At 31.9% G+C, this 18,114-nt stretch overlaps 2 protein-coding genes across 2 annotated transcripts; one reads left to right on the top strand and one right to left on the bottom strand.

The window, feature by feature from the left end:
• Nucleotides 1–1,924: 1,924 nt before the first annotated feature.
• LOC101208998 (cellulose synthase-like protein H1) lies at nucleotides 1,925–14,784 on the bottom strand. The gene is made up of 9 exons (XM_004151889.3): nucleotides 14,435–14,784; nucleotides 13,637–13,955; nucleotides 13,406–13,537; nucleotides 12,444–12,557; nucleotides 12,011–12,226; nucleotides 10,577–10,694; nucleotides 10,005–10,201; nucleotides 9,247–9,597; nucleotides 1,925–2,585 (listed from the first exon to the last, which is right to left on the bottom strand). The coding sequence occupies exons 1-9, from the start codon at nucleotides 14,689–14,691 to the stop codon at nucleotides 2,058–2,060; spliced, it is 2,232 nt and encodes a 743-aa protein (XP_004151937.3). The 5' UTR covers nucleotides 14,692–14,784; the 3' UTR covers nucleotides 1,925–2,057.
• Nucleotides 14,785–16,574: 1,790 nt separating this feature from the next.
• On the top strand, nucleotides 16,575–17,162 carry LOC105434766. The gene has a single exon (XM_011651912.1). The coding sequence runs from the start codon at nucleotides 16,575–16,577 to the stop codon at nucleotides 17,160–17,162; it is 588 nt and encodes a 195-aa protein (XP_011650214.1).
• Nucleotides 17,163–18,114: the final 952 nt, after the last annotated feature.

Consider the following 18,114-nt stretch of genomic DNA (forward strand, 5'->3'; position numbering starts at 1 on the left):
CACTTGGTGTCTGTTAACTTCCCATTAGGGTTTCGTAAGGAAATTCTTCAAAACTATCATGTTTCCGAACACACGCTATCCATTGATCCCGTAGGGACACATCTGGGCTCTCGATAAATCCAAAGGAAACACCTAAGAGAATCGGGGTGTAAGTGACCCCATCAGACCACTCATAAAATATAACATGATAGACTAGTGGTCTCGTCGAACTCACATCAGTCATAAAAAGGTAGTGATCCCGAGGGACACTCATATAGGTACGACCGTAACAGGCAAAGTTAGCAGAACACCTATCCATAGCATGTAACATATCATAAACATCATAAATCTGACATGAATATCAGTCATAACGTCCTTATCATGTGATTAATATTTCATGCATCATAACATATTCTTATCAGTCATAAAATTATTAGTCATATCGGTCATATAAGTCGTAATATATAAGTCATCCATATCAGATACATTGATTTCAAATAAGAAAGTGTTTAGTGCCATATGAAAAAAGTTGTCATGGTTTTAGTGCAGTTAAAAAACTTTACATATATCCATAATTATAGGAAGAAGAACATGAGTTGTGCTATTAATACAACTAACAATAGGAAGTTAAGTAATTGTATGGTTATTTGAAAAGTTCTCCACTGAATCTTTGTTTTGAAAACAGTTGAGACTTCCAACCCATCCCTATGCCTCTTATACAAAATCATTAGCTTTAGTTTCTTGTGGTATTTGTTAAAGTCTAGATGTAATTTTACAGTATTAATATTTGCATGATTTGAATGTTTGAATATGGTGAAGGAGGTTAAATTGAGTTCCTACTTTTCTTGAGTTCTTAAAATAAATAAGCTTACCTTTCTGCAATGGAGAAAATAGTATGTTGGACTTGCTTTCTTTCATCATTTTAGTTAGTTTTCTGTACCATATCTCATAGGGAAAAACTTAAATATGAACTTCAAGTGGTTCTTTTTTTTCTTCTTTTCTTTCAAGTTTTCTATGCTTTTGCTTAGCTTATTCCTCTAGTGATTTTGGATAACTTGTTCCTTGAATGGCTTCTTTCTTTATATGGTTTACTTAGTTTTAGTGAGTAAACACTAATATGCAATTGAGAATAAACATACTGATGCTTAGCTTAGTTAGTTGTCGTGTGCAGTCTAGTGTTGAAACTCGTGATCTTTTCTACGTATGATATGCTACGAAAACACTTATTTACATTAAGGATATGCTACAAAAGAATCCAGAGCTACTTTGACCAAATGTTAGCTTTTTTATCATATTTACATTTTACAGAAGACTTTAAGCTTTTTCATATTAGACTTGGAGCTAGGTACAACAATATCTTCATATGGTAGAAATTTGGGCCATTATAATTAAGTATGTAATGACTATGTGTATGATTAAGTGATATATGCAATTTGTTAAAGTATTAGTTCTCTGATGGAAAGTTTGGATTGATTCAATTGTTTAATTAATATACGTAGTTTAACAACTTTGTGTAATCTCAAATGCTCTACTTATATGTGTGTGAGTGGACTTCAAAACAGGTGCAATATAATTATATAAATTCAAATTGTACAATTTTTTATTCGAAAGAAAAAAAAAGTCTTGACATGCAAAACGTGTCAAGAATAAACAAATTCTTGACGTCTATAAACTGTCAAACAAAAAGTCTCCTTATTCTTGACATTGGATTACTTGACGTGTAAAAAATGTCAAGTAATCTAATACACTTAACGTTTTTTACCTGTCAAGTATACAATTATACTTGACACTTAAAAACTGTCAGGTAAACTTTCCTTATTCTTGACACTAGATTACTTGACGCATTGAAAAGCATCAAATAAATAAATACTTGACAGGTAAAAAGCGTCAAGTATTACCAGTTTTGTAGTAGTGTAGGGATTCGAAAAACAAGGTAAACAACAAATAATTTGCAAGCTTAAAAGAATATTTATTTATGAGTTAATTCACTACAACAGTAGACTTCAAGACAAACTTAATGAGCATACCTTATATCAGAGCTTATTAATAAAAACAACACAATCATCAAGTTGTCTAAGTTAATTCATGGTTGTTGTTTGGCATAAAAGCACAAACAATAGTGCTAACGCGACTGATTTGTATATGGTGGAAAAAGAAAGTCCATATCTTCCTTTACCAAACATAAAGATTCCCTTTAAGAATGGCCAAAAGCATAAAAGTAACCATATGCTACAAACCACCTCGAGCACTGCACTTCTTGGTCTCTCTAGCCTTATGAAGCTCATGAATAAAGCAATAAATTGGAGCAACATAATGGTCGTCCCTGGCACAAACATGGGAGACTCATCAAAGGTAAAATGCCCTAAATTTACCTCACAACACGTCTCTTTCTTTGTTACTTCGAACACAGTTTCTTTTCCACCTAAAAAGTTTAGAACCACGTTCCTTACTCCGAACAACCATGCACATATGGTGTTTACTCTTCCCATTTTTTGGTTATTCCACCAAGCTCTTAATGATTGACCTGTTTCTTTGTATTGTAACAGTTGTTGAAAGTTGTAAATGATGAACAGGAAAATAGGGATGAAGATTGCTCTCTCTTTCATCTGCATATGCAATAAAAAAAAGTTAGGTTTGTTGGTTAAATCTTCAAATAAAAGTAGTTTTAGTTATATCTATACTTTAACCCTTTTTTTGGACTGGAATTTTTTTAGAGAGAATAATATACTACGTGAGATGTGTATTTCTTATTTCTCTAAAACTATATTAAATATGTGTAGAATCTCATGTTGGAAAGATGATATGACCCCACAATTTTAATAAAATAAAGGGGTTACTCTTCTAATTGTTAATTCAACCCATGTTTATTATCTTATCTGATAAAAATATCATTTAACTTCTTCTATTTTTTAATATCTATAGATTAATATATTCCATGTTTATTACAGATTCATGTTACAAAGTGCATGATTGTACTATGTAATTTGGTACATTCTCAAGTAAAATAACTCTTCTACTTTCATCATTTTCCTCGAGCATCTTCTCAAATTTTCAAGTCAGTATCCTTAAGAACAAAAGTTCCTCTAAGCTAAGGTAGTAGCTCTAGGTCATCTCATCCCATGGAAGTGTTTAGTGAGAAAAATCAACCTAGGAAAAAGTTAAGAATTTAAGGAATTGTTTCAAGGCACATTAGAATTGTATTTTTGCAGCATTCTTTTGATTTGTTCCTTGCTCTTGAAGAATATTATTTTGGAAAACTCTTTCTTGCTTGCCATAAATAAACCTTCACAAACATAAATTTCAAAAACATTAAACTTATAAAAATTTAGTTTTTGGGACTTAAACTTGCTATATAGAAGAGAAAATTAATACTCTTTTAGCTCTTTTAAGTTTTAGTTTAATTTGTGTTTAGTTTATATGTTTCAAAATTTAACACTTTTGTTACTGAGAATTCTATAATGCTCAATATTAGTCCTTGAGATAGTGAAAGCGTTGGAGGTGTTAACGAGCCCACTCTAAATTTACTCTAAATCTCACAAACTTTTAAGAGGAGAAGAAACTTGTTCTCTTGGAAAACTCAATGACACGCAAGAAAAGAATATTGTTCTCTTGAAACTCACTTAATTTCTAAAACCTAATTTGCTTCTATTGATTTGATTCATTTATCTTGCATACAAATGAAGGAAAGGATCTTTATATATAGTACTCAAGAGACACTTCGTGAAAGACACAAAATAAATGAAGTACATGTAACATATCACTCATGTACTTGAATAATTACATGTATCTAGAAATGCATATATAACTTGAAATTAGAAATGTATCTATTGATGTCTTATCCATAATGTATCTAGCTTATTAATTTCTAACATGCCCCCTTAAGCTAGACTTCCCAAACTCTGAGCTTCTCTTTCATTTTCGAGAATGAATGTGTCTTTAATGCTTTTGTGAATATGTCTGCAACTTGATCTTGGGTCTTCCAGTACTTGGTATATACTTCTCCATCTTTGATCAATTCTCTAATGAAATGATACTTGATCTTTATGTGTTTGCTTCTTCCATGAAAAAACGGAATTCTTCAAAAGTGAAATAGATGATTGATTTTCACAGAACATGATGGTCTCTTTCTCTTGAGGACACTTCAATTCATGTAGTACATTTCTTAGCCAAAGTGCTTGGCAACTAGCAACAGACAAAGAAATGTATTCAACTTATGTTGTTGACAATGCTACAACATCTTGCTTCTTTGATGCCCATTAAACTGCTTCAGAACCAATATTAAATACATACTCAGAAGTACTTTTGAAATCATCAATATTTCCTCCCAAATCACTATCACTGTAGCCAACAAGAACATTATCCACATTCCTTTTATAGTGGATTCCATGATCAACAGTTCTAAGAATATATCTAAGAACTCTCTTTCCAACTTCGCAATGACTTCTCTTTGGTGATGTCATAAATCTACTCAATAAACTGACCAAGAACATAATATCAGGTCTAGTTGTAGTTAAATACATTAAACTTCCAACAAGACTTCTATAAATGGTGGCATCAAAAGCTTCACTAACATCATGCTTACTTAACTTTAAACCCAATTCCATAGGAGTACTGGCAGGATAAGCATTCTCCATTTTGAACTTTTTCAACAAATCTTTTGCATACTTCTTTTGGAAAATTGCAATCTCATTATCACCTTGTTTAACTTCAATACCAAAAAAGTAATGAAGTAAACCCATATCAGTCATCTCAAACTCCTTTTTCATGCTCTCTTTGAATTCTTCAATCATCATATTTGAGTTTCCCTTAAATATTAAATCATCAACATATAGAAAAATTATCAAGAAATTACCATTTTCATATTGTTTGGTGTAGAGAGCATGTTCATATGGACATCTTCTGAAACCATCCTTTAAGAAAAAGTTGTCGATGCGACTGTACCAAGCCCTTGGTGCTTGCTTTAGCCCATACAAGGCTTTCTTTAATCCACACACCTTATTTTCTTCTCCAATCTTTGCATAACCGGGGGTTGCTCAACATATATTTCCTACTCTAATTACCCATTTAGGAATGCTGACTTTACATCCATTTGATGAACTTTTCAGTCATTTTTTGTTGCAAGGGCTAACAACAAACGAACAGTCTCCAAGCGAGTTACTGGTGCAAAAACTTCTTCATAATCCACACCAAACTTTTGTTTGTAACCTTTTACAACGAGTCTGGCTTTGTATTTTTGCACTTCTCCGTTTTGCTTTAGCTTTGTTCTATAGATCCATTTGACTCCAAGAGCCTTTTTATTTTCTGGTAATTTTACTAACTCCCATGTCTCGTTTCTTCTTATTGCATCAATCTCTTGATTCATTGCATTCCCAATTTTCATCTTGAATTGCTTCTTCAAAGTATACAGGATCAACATCTGTAAATAAAGCAAAATCAACATGTTCATCATCTAATATCCTTCTTGAAGTATTATAGATCTCTTGAATATTTCTTGTCTTCCTTAGACTAGTTTCTTCACCACTTATGGAGTATGATGAAGAAGGTGAAGTCAGTGGTTGAGTTACTTCAAGCTCTCAGTCTCGAGCATCTTCTTTGCCATCCATGTCAACAAGTAATGGATGTTGGTCTTCATTTGGTGCATTCCATTGCCACAATTTTTCTTCATCAAACTTGACATCTCGACTAATAATAACTTTCTTACTTACAGGGTTGGATAATCTGTAAGCCTTGGAGTTCTCACTGTACTCAACAAAAATGCATTTTTCTTATTATATTTATCATCTATATTACCTCTTTTCTCATCTGAAATGTGAGAGTAAGCAATGCACCCAAACACTCTTAGGTGACTAACAGTTGGTTTCAATCCGCTCTATGCTTCTTGAGGAGTAATACCATGCACAATTTTCGTTGAAGCTCGATTTAGGAAATAAACAACACATGTTATTGCGTCTCTCCAAAATTGATCAGGAAGCTTCTTTGCCTTCAACATACTTCTTGCAAGTTCCATTATTATTCTATTTTTCCTCTCTACAACTCCGTTTTGTTGAAGAGTTCTTCGAATAGTCTTCTGATGCTTGATTCCATTTTCCTTCAAGAAATCTGCAAAAACAATATATTCTCTTCCACGATCCAGACGCAATGATTTCAATTTCAAGTTACTTTCATTTTCCACAATTGCTTTGAATGTCTTGAAACATTCGAATGTAGCACTCTTTTCTTTCAGTAGATAAATCCATGTTTTCCGACTGTAGTCATCAATAAATGTGAGAAATAATGGTTACTTCCATGTGTAGTAGTTCTCATGGGTCCACATAAGTTTGTATGAACAAGCTCAAGTGGTTTCGATGCTCTCCAAGAACCTCCAGTCGAAAATGAATTTCGATGATGCTTTCCGAAAACATATGCTTGACAGAGTTGATCTTCCTTTTTAATATTTGGCATTCCTCTCACCATATGTTGTTGACACATGTGAGACAAAGTGTCAAAACTTAGGTGCCCAAATCAACAATGCCATAACCATGAGGTGTCATTTACTAAAGTCTCAAAACAAACAAGCTTCTCATAGCATATTTTAATTGGAAACATTTTGTTGTGAGTCATACGAACCTTTGTTATCTTTAAAGATAACATCATGTCCTCTTAGGAGAAGTTGCCCAACACTTGAAAGATTGTGTTTGAGACCTGAAACATAATACACATTAGTAATTCTTTTTGCTCCCCTTTTTGTCTTGACAAGAATATCTCATTTTCCTTTGACTTCAAGCTTCTTGTTGTCACCAGTCTTCACTATATTTTGATGAGATTCATCTAAAGATATAAAAATATCCTTTCTTCCTGTCATGTGGTTACTACAACCACTATCAAGATACCATATTTCTTCAATGCTTGATTCTTGAACGTTGAGAGTCAGGAAGAGAAGACCTTGATCATTATCTGATTGCTCATGCATTAGAGTGGTTTCTGCTTGATTAGAATTAGCCTTCTTTGACCAACACTCTGCTTGAAAATGTCCATAATGTCTACAATTGAAATATTGTATGTGAGAAAAATCTCCATGACCACCATTTCTACCTCTTTCTCTATTTGAACTTCTTCCCCGTCCTCTATTGAAAAAAATTGATTTTCTCTGCTCTCTGACTCTGTATTTGTTATAGCGTTGAATCGTCCATTGTCTCTACCACCACGTCCACCTCTTCTTCCACTAGATCGACCTCTATAGGAGGACTGTATATGAAAAGCTTCTTCTGAAGGAGTAGAATCAAACATCTTCAATCTGAGCTCATGAGATTGAAGAGATCCCATTAAGTTATTTATGGAGAGAGTTGACAAATCTATGGATTCTTCAATTGCTACAATAGTACGCTCATATCTTCTAGTCATGCTTCTAAGGATCTTCTCAACTATCCTTTGATCTTCAATTGTTTCTCCATTTGATCTCAATTGATTAACAATTAAGAGAACACGGTTGAAAAATTCTTCAAGAGTTTCAGCATCTTTCATTCGATTTGTATCAAATTTGGCTCGAAGTGTTTGTAATCTGATTAATTTTACCTTTTCTTCTCCTTCGTACAAATTTTGTAATGCATCCCATACTGCTTTAGCATTATAGACTCCTAATATTCTTTCAAAAATATTTTCATCCACAGCTTGGTAGATGAAAAATAATGCCTTTTTATCCTTTTTTCTAGCATATCTCAACTCATTGAGTTGTTGTGCTGAAAGACCATTCTCACTTCCTGGCTCTTAATATCCGTTGTCAACAACATCCCAATGATCTTGAGATCCATAAAGAACCTTCATTTGCTAACTCCACTGCCTATAGTTTTTTCCCTCAAAGTGAGAAAGTTGAGGCTGCAACATGTTAGATGACATCTTTCAATCCTTACTCTGATACCACTTTGTTGGAGGCGTTGACAAACCCACTCTAAATTTACTCTAAATCTCACCGACTTTTAAGAGAAGAAACTTGTTCTCTTAGAAAACTCAATGACACACAAGAGAAGAATATTGTTCTCTTGAAACTCACTTACTTTCTAAAACTCAATTTTCTTCTATTGATTTGATTCTTTTCTCTTGCATACAAATGAAGGAAACGATCTCTATATATAGTACTCAAGAGACACTTCCTGAAAGACACAAAATAAATGAAGTACATGTATACATACTATTCATGTACTTGAATAATTACATGTATCAAAAAATACATATGTATCCTGAAATTAAAAGTGTATCTATTAATGTCTTATCATAATGTATCTAGCTTATTAATTTCTAACCGAAAGTGCTAGTGACTTAACTAAAGATTAACTACCGTGGATGATTGAACTAATTAATTAAAAAGACCTAAATAGATGGATGATGTGACTATTTTGAATTTTGACAGTGAAAAGGTTGTTTTTAAATAAACAAAAACAAAAGACACTCAAAGTCATTTTTAGAGTCTACATTTCATTTGTTGGAGGAAGGAAAAGTAACTATATCAAAAGAAACCTTAAAGAACTCTTTCTCACATTCCATGTGCCTACCATGAAAGTTCTGATATGGATATGTTTTAATTCAAGTAAAGAAAGACAAGAATGAAGTTTTTTTTTTCTTTTTCCTCTCTAATAATTAAGAGAAAGAAAGAGAGGAAAGAGAGGAGACTAATCTATGAGTGAGAAATTAGAGATTTTTTTTTTTTTTTTTTCATTTTCTTTCATATCTTTTTTTGTCCAGATCTTCTTCAAGCTTCAACTTCTTTTTTATTTTAAACAGTTATTATGTAAAGCGACTACAGTCAGCCATCAATTTTTTTTTTTCCTATAAATGGTTTCCTAAAAAAATCTAGAACATGGAGTATTATTCAAATCTTGTAAATTTTATTAAAAAAGATTCTTATAAATTTTGTTATATATTTGTTAACATTGGAGTTTCTTTCTCAGCCCACAATTGCTTCTTTTCTTTCCTCACTGTAAATAAAACGTTGGACTCTTCATCAGTTTCTTCATCCCAGTTTATCTAGAGTCTTTTTTTTTTAATGTATTTAAATTTTAATTAATCGAGTCATCATATTTTCTAGTCCGTCATGGTTAATTCATTAACGGTTATGTTATTTTAAAGACTAAAACTGAGCATTATGGAAATCAAATCAAATAATTGAGTATTTTTGTTTCTATTATAGACATTATTTTCATTCATACGTTTATTTATTCTGTAACCCTTTTCCTACTCCAACCAACAAAGTTTCGAAATTACTTAAAAAAAGGTAGTAATATGAATGGTACTTACAGTTGGAAAGAAAGAGGAGTTAGTGATGAGGCAATAGGCTGGAAGTAAAGCATAAGAAAGCTCAGGAATGGAACGAAGGCCCCAAGTGAGCATCCATAAGTAGGCTGCACATTGCCTCCATTGTAGCTTCCCAAACAGTGTACCAAAAATAGGGCAGTGTTTGTTGAATAAAACTTGGAGGAAGCCAGTGGCCCATCGTTTTTGTTGATTTAATGAAGCGACAAGTTGTGAAGGTGCACACCCTAAGAATGCAGGAGGGTTTAATGCAAGGAAAATGGATCTCCACCCTCTCGTTTGAATCACTAAGCCTGTTAAAACATCTTCGCTTGTAGATCCATATATCCACCCAATCTGACATTCAATTAAAACACATACCATATTGGACTTACTTTAAATTAAGAATTAAACACAGTCACGTAGTTTTTTTTTAATTTTCAAATGATACTTTTTAATGTATGAAGTATATCATCAACTATATTCACGTTGTTAGTAGTATATTAAGTATATATGAGTAGCTTATCAAATGTATTAGGGGTATCCATACCATCTTTTAAATTTCATGCATTAGGCTTGTATTTTATCATTGTTTGCAAAATTAATAAATCAGAACTATCCATCTAATTTTTAAACCTTACTTTCCTAAATCGACCTGAATTCCTGAGCTTATTTATGTTTACAGAATTAAAATGTTTATTAAAAGATGAAGACGTAAATTTGAGAAGCCAAAACATAATGATTATGTGGAGGAAAAAGAAAACCTTGGAACCCCATGTAGTGCTGATCTCATAGCCACATCCAGCCACGTGGTTAGCAGCATCAAGATTATTGGTGTTGAAAAGGCCTTTTGGAGGATACCCACTTGTGTTTTGATCATCTTTAAAAGCATAAGTTGCTGACTTTGTAAAAGTTTTGGAATATCCAAATGTTTTTATTAATTCTTGTTCAGAAGCTTTTCCTACAAGAGGATTACAAACAATACTTTTGTTCATGATATTGAATTAAGAAGAGCATTGGTAGTAATAAGATAAAAAATAAATTAAAACTAATGAACATTATTGCAAATATAGGAATCCAAGTGCAAAGAATATCAGTAAATATATCTAATGAAAAATTTGCAGATATAGAAGAATTTATAAGAGCTGTATATAGAAGAATTTTTTTAGATTTAGATAGTTCTTAAAATCTATTACTAATATGAGTGTATATCATCGATAAAGTCTATTAATGACAAATTTTAATATATTTATAGCTTTTTATAATGATTGTTATACAATATTAATTATTATGTAAGTAGTAACGTAATTAGAATTCAAAGCAGATAAAAGTTTACCATTCAAAAAATAGGCAGTGTGGTGAGGAAATTGGGCATATAAGACTTTTCGTCTATGGAAACATCCTGTTCCACCGTAGAAAGGTCCCTGAAGTCCCATGATCCCACGTCCAAAGTACTACAAAAACATATATACTCCACATTATTTTCTAATTTTAATTCAAACATAGTATATGTTTTCTTGGAAATATCTCAAATATAAAATCTCACACTTTCCCCACACCAACCTAACCTAAGTATGAGTTTTTTCATATTTATGTTAAATTCTGCTGTATGAACTTTCAAACTCTAGAGACACATCTACGTAATCTGAATTATATTCTCTATTAATATAAATTGTTCCCCTCTACTCTTAGACTAGGTAACAAACTATTATGAATTACATCAATTTGTATATTTGATATTCTCTTTGTTGTTTAATTTAAACTTTCTTACTTATTTTTATACGTCAGTTTCATAATAATATTCTTGATTGGCACGTCAAACTTTGTTCTAATATCTTATGTCATATGAAACAAGTGAAAAAGAGACTGTTACGCATAATTATATACTTATGTATTAATTCCGAAGAACTGATGCATTGCAATTTGGAACATTCTACAACTAATATAGTGTTGTCCTATCAAAATTTCTAAGTTAGAGTTCTATATATATACAAACATGTATATATATAGACTATAATAATTGAACATTTATATGAATTTGTTATAAAGTTTAATTAATTCAATACGATTATATGAGTTTGACCCATCCAAACCTAGAAGACAATTGGATATAATGTACCAATTACATATTTTTCAAAGTTGGATAAGTTCACTCCTAGCCAACTGACCAGAATTGTTGACCTCAAAACTTAGATAAATATAAACAGACATATTAGTGCAAGTTGGAATTTCAAACTATAGGTTATAAGTATAAGTGTGCCTTCTGGAGAAAATTGTTTGTTTTCTATTTCCTCTTTCAAATTGAGTTGGCTTATCAATAATTGTGAGAAAAAGTCCAAGTAGAGCTTCTAATTGGAACTTTCCTAGGGTTTTAATCAGATTTTCCATAAAAAAAAAAGAAAAGAAAAGAGAGTTAGTTTAATCTTTATGGACCATATTCTTACCATTGGTTTAAATTAAGAAAATGTATAAACCAAATATCTCTTATTTTCTGTGGATGGATAGAAATAGGTTTAAGTTGACGAAAAATTGATGTCCATACAAACAAATGCTTTGGTAGTGTACGTTCTCAATGATATAAATGATGGGACTCATTTTGTGCAATTCATTCAAGTTATTGTCTATTTACTCTAGGTTCTAGAAATCTAGTGTACACTGAATATTTCTCATTTTAGTTTCATGTATCTTGTTTTAATTGGCGAATTACAAAAAGATATATATAAAAAATTTTAAATGTACATTTAATAAAAGAAAATAAGAAAGAAATTACCTCGAATACAACCACTAGTTGATTCCCAAAGGGGTCATCCTTAAGGCCATCATAAAAGCATTGAGGAGTTTGAACATATCCAATATCTTTCAAATCATCTTTGGAGTTGAGAAATACACACATTGCATGTAACACAACTTGGGGATTATTGACAAACATGTCACAGTCCACATTTAATATGTATGGAGCATTTGTCAATACTCCAGATACTCTTGTCTACAACATAAATTCAATATTCAAAATATCATATTATATAAAGTTTTGAATATATACTAGGTGAATCCTAGTTAGAATTTAACCTTTAACAATTATTTATTAATTTTGATAAAATTAATAATTTTCATGGATAATTTCTATAGTTTTATCAAATCGTTTGAATAAATCCTAGAGACTAAATCCTAACCGTGTTTGAAGTATAAAGACAAAAATTTACCAAAACGTTCATGGCACCAGCTTTATAATGGTGGTGATGTTTGAGACTCTTTTCCCTCGATATATATATTAAATGTGGTAATTCGTCCGACACTTCTTTGTTCTCCCACAATGTCTGTAAATACAATCGAATCAATAACATAATCATATACATGCCATCCTATTTTGTTTACCCACTCTCAAATTATTATATATTTTTAAGAAAATTATAATTAAATACAAAACATTTAAGCCCTAAACTCTTTTTAATGTTTTTAATTGCACTTTTTTTTTTTTTTGTTTGAGAAAAACATCGTGTGGAAGTGAATTATGTATTATGATTAGTAAATGCAACACACTTTAGTCATCCATCATTCATGCATCCACATGCGTGTAGAGTCGATTTCACAGAATAGATACTAAAAATATTAAAATCGGTGAAGGAATGATTTTAAAAGATAATAATAATCAATAGCCTAAATTCATCCCCTTATGAAATTTTAGGAGATCAGATTGATGCAAACTATAACTTTGGCTATATTTATCTAAATCTAAAGTATAAAAATGGATTTTTTTTTCAAAACAAAATGATTGGGTGTTAATAAGGAATTTGTTTTCAATACCATAAATAATTTATATGACAAATATTATAGCTTTCAATTTATTTTTCTCACAAGGTCAAATGTTAATCATGCAAGAAATAAATTTTGCTTCTTTCACACGTTATTATCTTCTTAAACAAAAGCTTTTATTTTTTTATTAATAATTTAAAATTTTAATAATTACAATTTATCTCCAAATAGTTTGACAAAAATGTATACTTTTATAAGAAACTGAAAATTACAATATTAAAAAAAATTAAAGTTAAAAATGGTAATTAGATAAATTCTAAAAATGCTAGTTACCTTTTATTTCCTTTTTTGTATATACATTGTTTTTCCCCTAAAAGCCAAAAGAGACAGACAAGCAATAGGAGAGAATTACCTTAATTATGGTGGGATGGTGTTTGGTGTTGATGTTGGAGAAAGCAGCCAAATCAATTCCAATTTCTTCATTCCAACCATTTCTGTTTTCTTCTGCTTCCTTTATTTTCCCCTCAAGCTTCTCATACTCCACCTTATTTGTTTTTCATCAAAAGAAATTACATACATACATACATATAAATGAAGAAATAGAAAGAGAAATGATTAGGGTTGTGTGATTGTCAATTGTTACCTTTAGGGTTTCCCAATCATTTAGGAATTGAGTAGAGGAATGAAGATGAGGTGGTGTTGAGAAATACATAAAAGGAGCTCGGACTTGGACGTCATATCTTTTGCAAAATGGAATCCAAATCTTTGCAAATTTCAATGCTTCATTCAGTGCAAATAAGGTTAGAGCGGAGCAGCCATCGTCAGAGATATAACAACCAAGTTTATTTGCCGGATAATCCAACGCCATCAAAGACAACACCGTGTTCACAGTTATTATTGGTGGTTCCAACACCGGATCCGCCGTCGTCACAAATATATCCACCGCCGGAAATTCCATCTCCCTGCCACATCCACGAATTCTTATACCCTTTCCTCATTAACTTGAATAATACATATACACTAAAAAGAAGTTTGGGAATTCGTCCTAAACTTTTGAAATTTTCACATTTCTTAGTGTTATATGTTTAAAATAAGAAAAACTAAGACAATAATGTTTTTGGTTTTCAAAAGTTATGTTTATTTCTTTGCAATTTCTCATCATAGTCTTTTTCTTTTTTTGGATAAGTTGAATTCTTTTGCCAAATTAAAAAGATTTTAAAGTAGCTTTTCTAATTTTTAAATTTTATTAAGATTTTGATGAAATAATTAATAAAAATAAATAACATAGCAGTTCTGAAAGTTGAAAAGTGTTAATAAGCTTACTTTTTCAAATATAAAATTGTTACGACTCTTTCAAGTGTTTAAGAATATATATTTTTTCTTGTTTAATCGTAAGTCATTTGAAGCAGATTTAATAAACGAAAAGACACCATGTACTTACCGTTTAAGAAGGCGTTGAGGGTAAGTCTTGTAGTCGACGGGGTTCCATCTAGTGATGATGGCAAGAAACCAAACAAAAGAGAACCAAAATTCGCAAAGAAACGCAATTGTTTGGAGATAGGAGAAGCCATGGTTGTACATCAACAATACACGATAAGCAAGAAGAGAAATCAGCAGGATGAAGATGGCGATGTCTAATGCTCTTTGGGTTGGTCTTTTGATAGTTGTTCTTTCGTAAAATGGGAGAGGTTTGGCCATTGACAATTTTCTAGAACAAGTTTTTTTTAGTTTTTTGATGGATATGGATATGGATGCATTGAATTTTTGTCACTGGACTCAATATTTAAAAGCTGAGTCTGGAATAATAATCGGTAGCATTAATTATTAATAATATTTTTTCTTGATTTTTTATTTTTGGTAAAAAGGTGTGCATAAAGTTGTGATTAATATAGCTGAATCTTCAATTGGATCCACCAGTCCCTTCAAAGACAGGAAATACAGTACAAATTTGGTTTTTTTGGTATATAAAGAGTTGGTTTATCAACAACAACTGTGGGATCATAGCTTGGCAACCGACAAACTTTTCATTTCTTTTAATTGCTGCAGGATAGATGCATCCAGTAGTATATACTCTTATTTAGGAGTTGTTTTTGAAACTCCAATAATTTAGAATGGAATGAGCGGTTTACTCAATTATTGAGGCATGTTTACTCTTTCCCTCGTTCTACAATAGAAGTATTAAGAACTTAATGGTTAGCCAACAAAAGATGTTACCTCTATTCCAACATTATTGTTAATTACCAAAGATCTCTTCAAGATCATCTCCATCATTCTTTGCTCTTAAATTATGTATGTCCCTAATTGTAAATTGATTTCATCATAATTATATGTCTACTTCTAATATATACCCATATCTAAAAGAGGCAAAGTGGAAGAATCTTTATGTTTCGGTTTTCCCCTCATTTTTTAAAATATGTCCACTCTATACATCCTTGGAAGAACCCTTTCCAACAAAGCATATTTATACGTTTTATGTATCATTGGTTACTTGTTTACACCAACAACGTATAAAATTTCTCACACATCTTTTCATCAAAACAACATTTTCATTTGATAATTAATTAATTTTATTTGAGATGGCAGATTAGAGATATATTTTAGGGACAATTCATCTCTTCAAACAAAAAGGTAAGCCCCATGTGCTTTTAGTTTCTTCTTCATTTTCCTGAACAAAATAATGTAAGTTGATTACTTTTCCTTTGTTTTTAGTATTGAATTAACCAGTGAAGATAGGCGTCTGAAAGGAGGAGGGATGAAGAATACAGTCGTTTTGGTTAAAGACCAATGTGGAAAATTATGCATGATGAAAGAAGGAAGAATGGAGAGAGTAGAGACAATAATTGACAGATTGAAAAACTGTTTCAATAAGTATTTTCATGACAAAAAGTAAATGTCACATATTATTAACAAATAATGAAGGTCATTATTTTATATTTTATCATGATAATAACTAATATTAATTGTCATGAGCACACACATAATTAATTGTTAATAATATGTGAAATTATACAAATTAATAACGACTATTATACAAATTCCTCCTAAGCCTATACAAATCAGCCCCCCCTTTTATAGAAATGTCCAGAAAAGAAAGAAAAGTCCTAAATATTTCTATAGGGCTAAAGCAAAAGTTACAGAAGATGCAAAAGACAAATTTGGAAAGTAGCAAAAGACAGAACAACAGGAGAAACAACATGAAGGGATAAACTTAACGATGGATACTGGAAACATCTCTCCTCTTACGAATGAAATGGAGATTGATTTCATCTCAAGCCCCGACTCTATTATGGAAACTCCAATTCAACATTCTCCTTCACAATCTGATATAATCAAGGACAGTGTAACACTACTTGTCAACAAAGGGGAGGAAGGATGAGATTGAAGAGAAATGGCTGGGAAAGAATGATTTCAATGACGAAGAATTTCAGAAGAAACTTATCACTTGGCTTAAAGTCAATAATCTGGCAGTGACCCCAAACATTGACAATCTTACAAGCCTTCCAAGCTCATCAAATGCAAAAACTTTCAAAGAAAAAAAGGATGACAATGTCATAGGGTTCATTGAGGACAAATAGTTCCCCATGAAAATCTTAGCTTGGAATGTAAGAGGGATTGGTTCTACCCAAAAAAGAGTCCAAATAAAACATGTTATTTCTGATTATGCTCCTGATTTTGTTTGCCTATCTGAAACTAAATTGTTGAATGTAAACAACAAACTGGTTAAATCTATCTGGAGCTCTATTAGCATCAAATACATTTTTAAACAAGTTAGTGGGAGATCGGGTGGCATTCTGTTAATGTGGGATGATTTGAAGCACCAACTTATCAACTATGTTATTGGGGAGTTCACCATTTCAACAAATTTTGTTGAAGCAGATGGTTATAATTGGTGGATCACATCAGTATATGACCTTGTAAATAGAAGCAGAAGGAAATCATTTTGGCAAGAGCTGATGAATCTCGCTCAAACATGTGGATCAAATTGGTTGTTAGCAGGGGACTTCAATGCTATCAGATGGAATATTGAAACTTCATCAAATAATCCTTTCAAATACAGCATGACAAAGTTCAACTATCTCATTCTCAACCTTGGTTTGGTTGATCCTCCTTTGACAAATGGTTCTTATACATGGTCCAACCTTAGGGACCCCCTGTGCTCTCTAGACTAGACAGATTTCTCTACACTCCATCTTAGAAAGCCAGGTTAATTAATCCTTGTAGCAAGCTTCTTACTAGAGTTACCTCACCACTTCCCATTTGTCCTGGAATCGGACAACCTGAAATGGGGGTCGGTCCCCTTTAGAATTAATAATTGTTTTCTTGAAGAGAAGAAGTTCTCAAATAAAGTGACAAACTGGTGGGAAGATACCTCTCAAGCAGGATATCCTGGCTATGCTTTTACGAGAAGATTAAAACAGCTCTCGAGCTCTATTAAAAGCTGGCAATTAGAGCTAAAGGCCTCCAACAAAAGAAACTTAGAATCCATTAAAGCTGAAATTAATGGACTTGATATGATGGAAGCTCAATTTACTTTGACTGAAGTAGACAGCAATATAGAAGGAAATCTCTAAAGACAGATCATGCTGATATAATCCACAAAGAAGCTCAAAATTGGGCTCAAAGAGCTAAACAAACTTGGCTAAAGGAGGGAGATGAAAATTCTAAATTTTTCCATAAAGTCTACAATGCCAGAAAAAGGAGTAACCAAATATCAAATATCTTTGACACAAATGGTCGTTGCTATAACACAAACTTTGAGATTGAGAAAGTTTTTATGGAACATTTCAGCTCCATTTATTCTTCAAGCATGTTCACTCCTCTGGTCATTGAAAATCTCCTATGGATTCCTATAGAAGATTCACAAATCTCAACACCTACTGTTCCATTCACTATGGATGAAATAAAGGAATCCGTGTTCTCCTTTGATAGCAACAAAGCTCCAGGACTTGATGGCTTCACTATCGACTTCTTCAAAAAAATTTGGAACACTTTCAAGCTGAATATATTGGAAGTGTTCCAGGATATTTTCAAAAATGGTGTGGTCAACCAAAATATGAATGAAACGTATATTTCACTCATTGCCAAGAAAGAAAAATGTAGAATGGCAACAGATTTCAGACC

The sequence above is a fragment of the Cucumis sativus genome, chromosome 2, assembly GCF_000004075.3.
Source record: "Cucumis sativus cultivar 9930 chromosome 2, Cucumber_9930_V3, whole genome shotgun sequence".
In the NCBI taxonomy this organism is placed as follows: domain Eukaryota; kingdom Viridiplantae; phylum Streptophyta; class Magnoliopsida; order Cucurbitales; family Cucurbitaceae; genus Cucumis; species Cucumis sativus.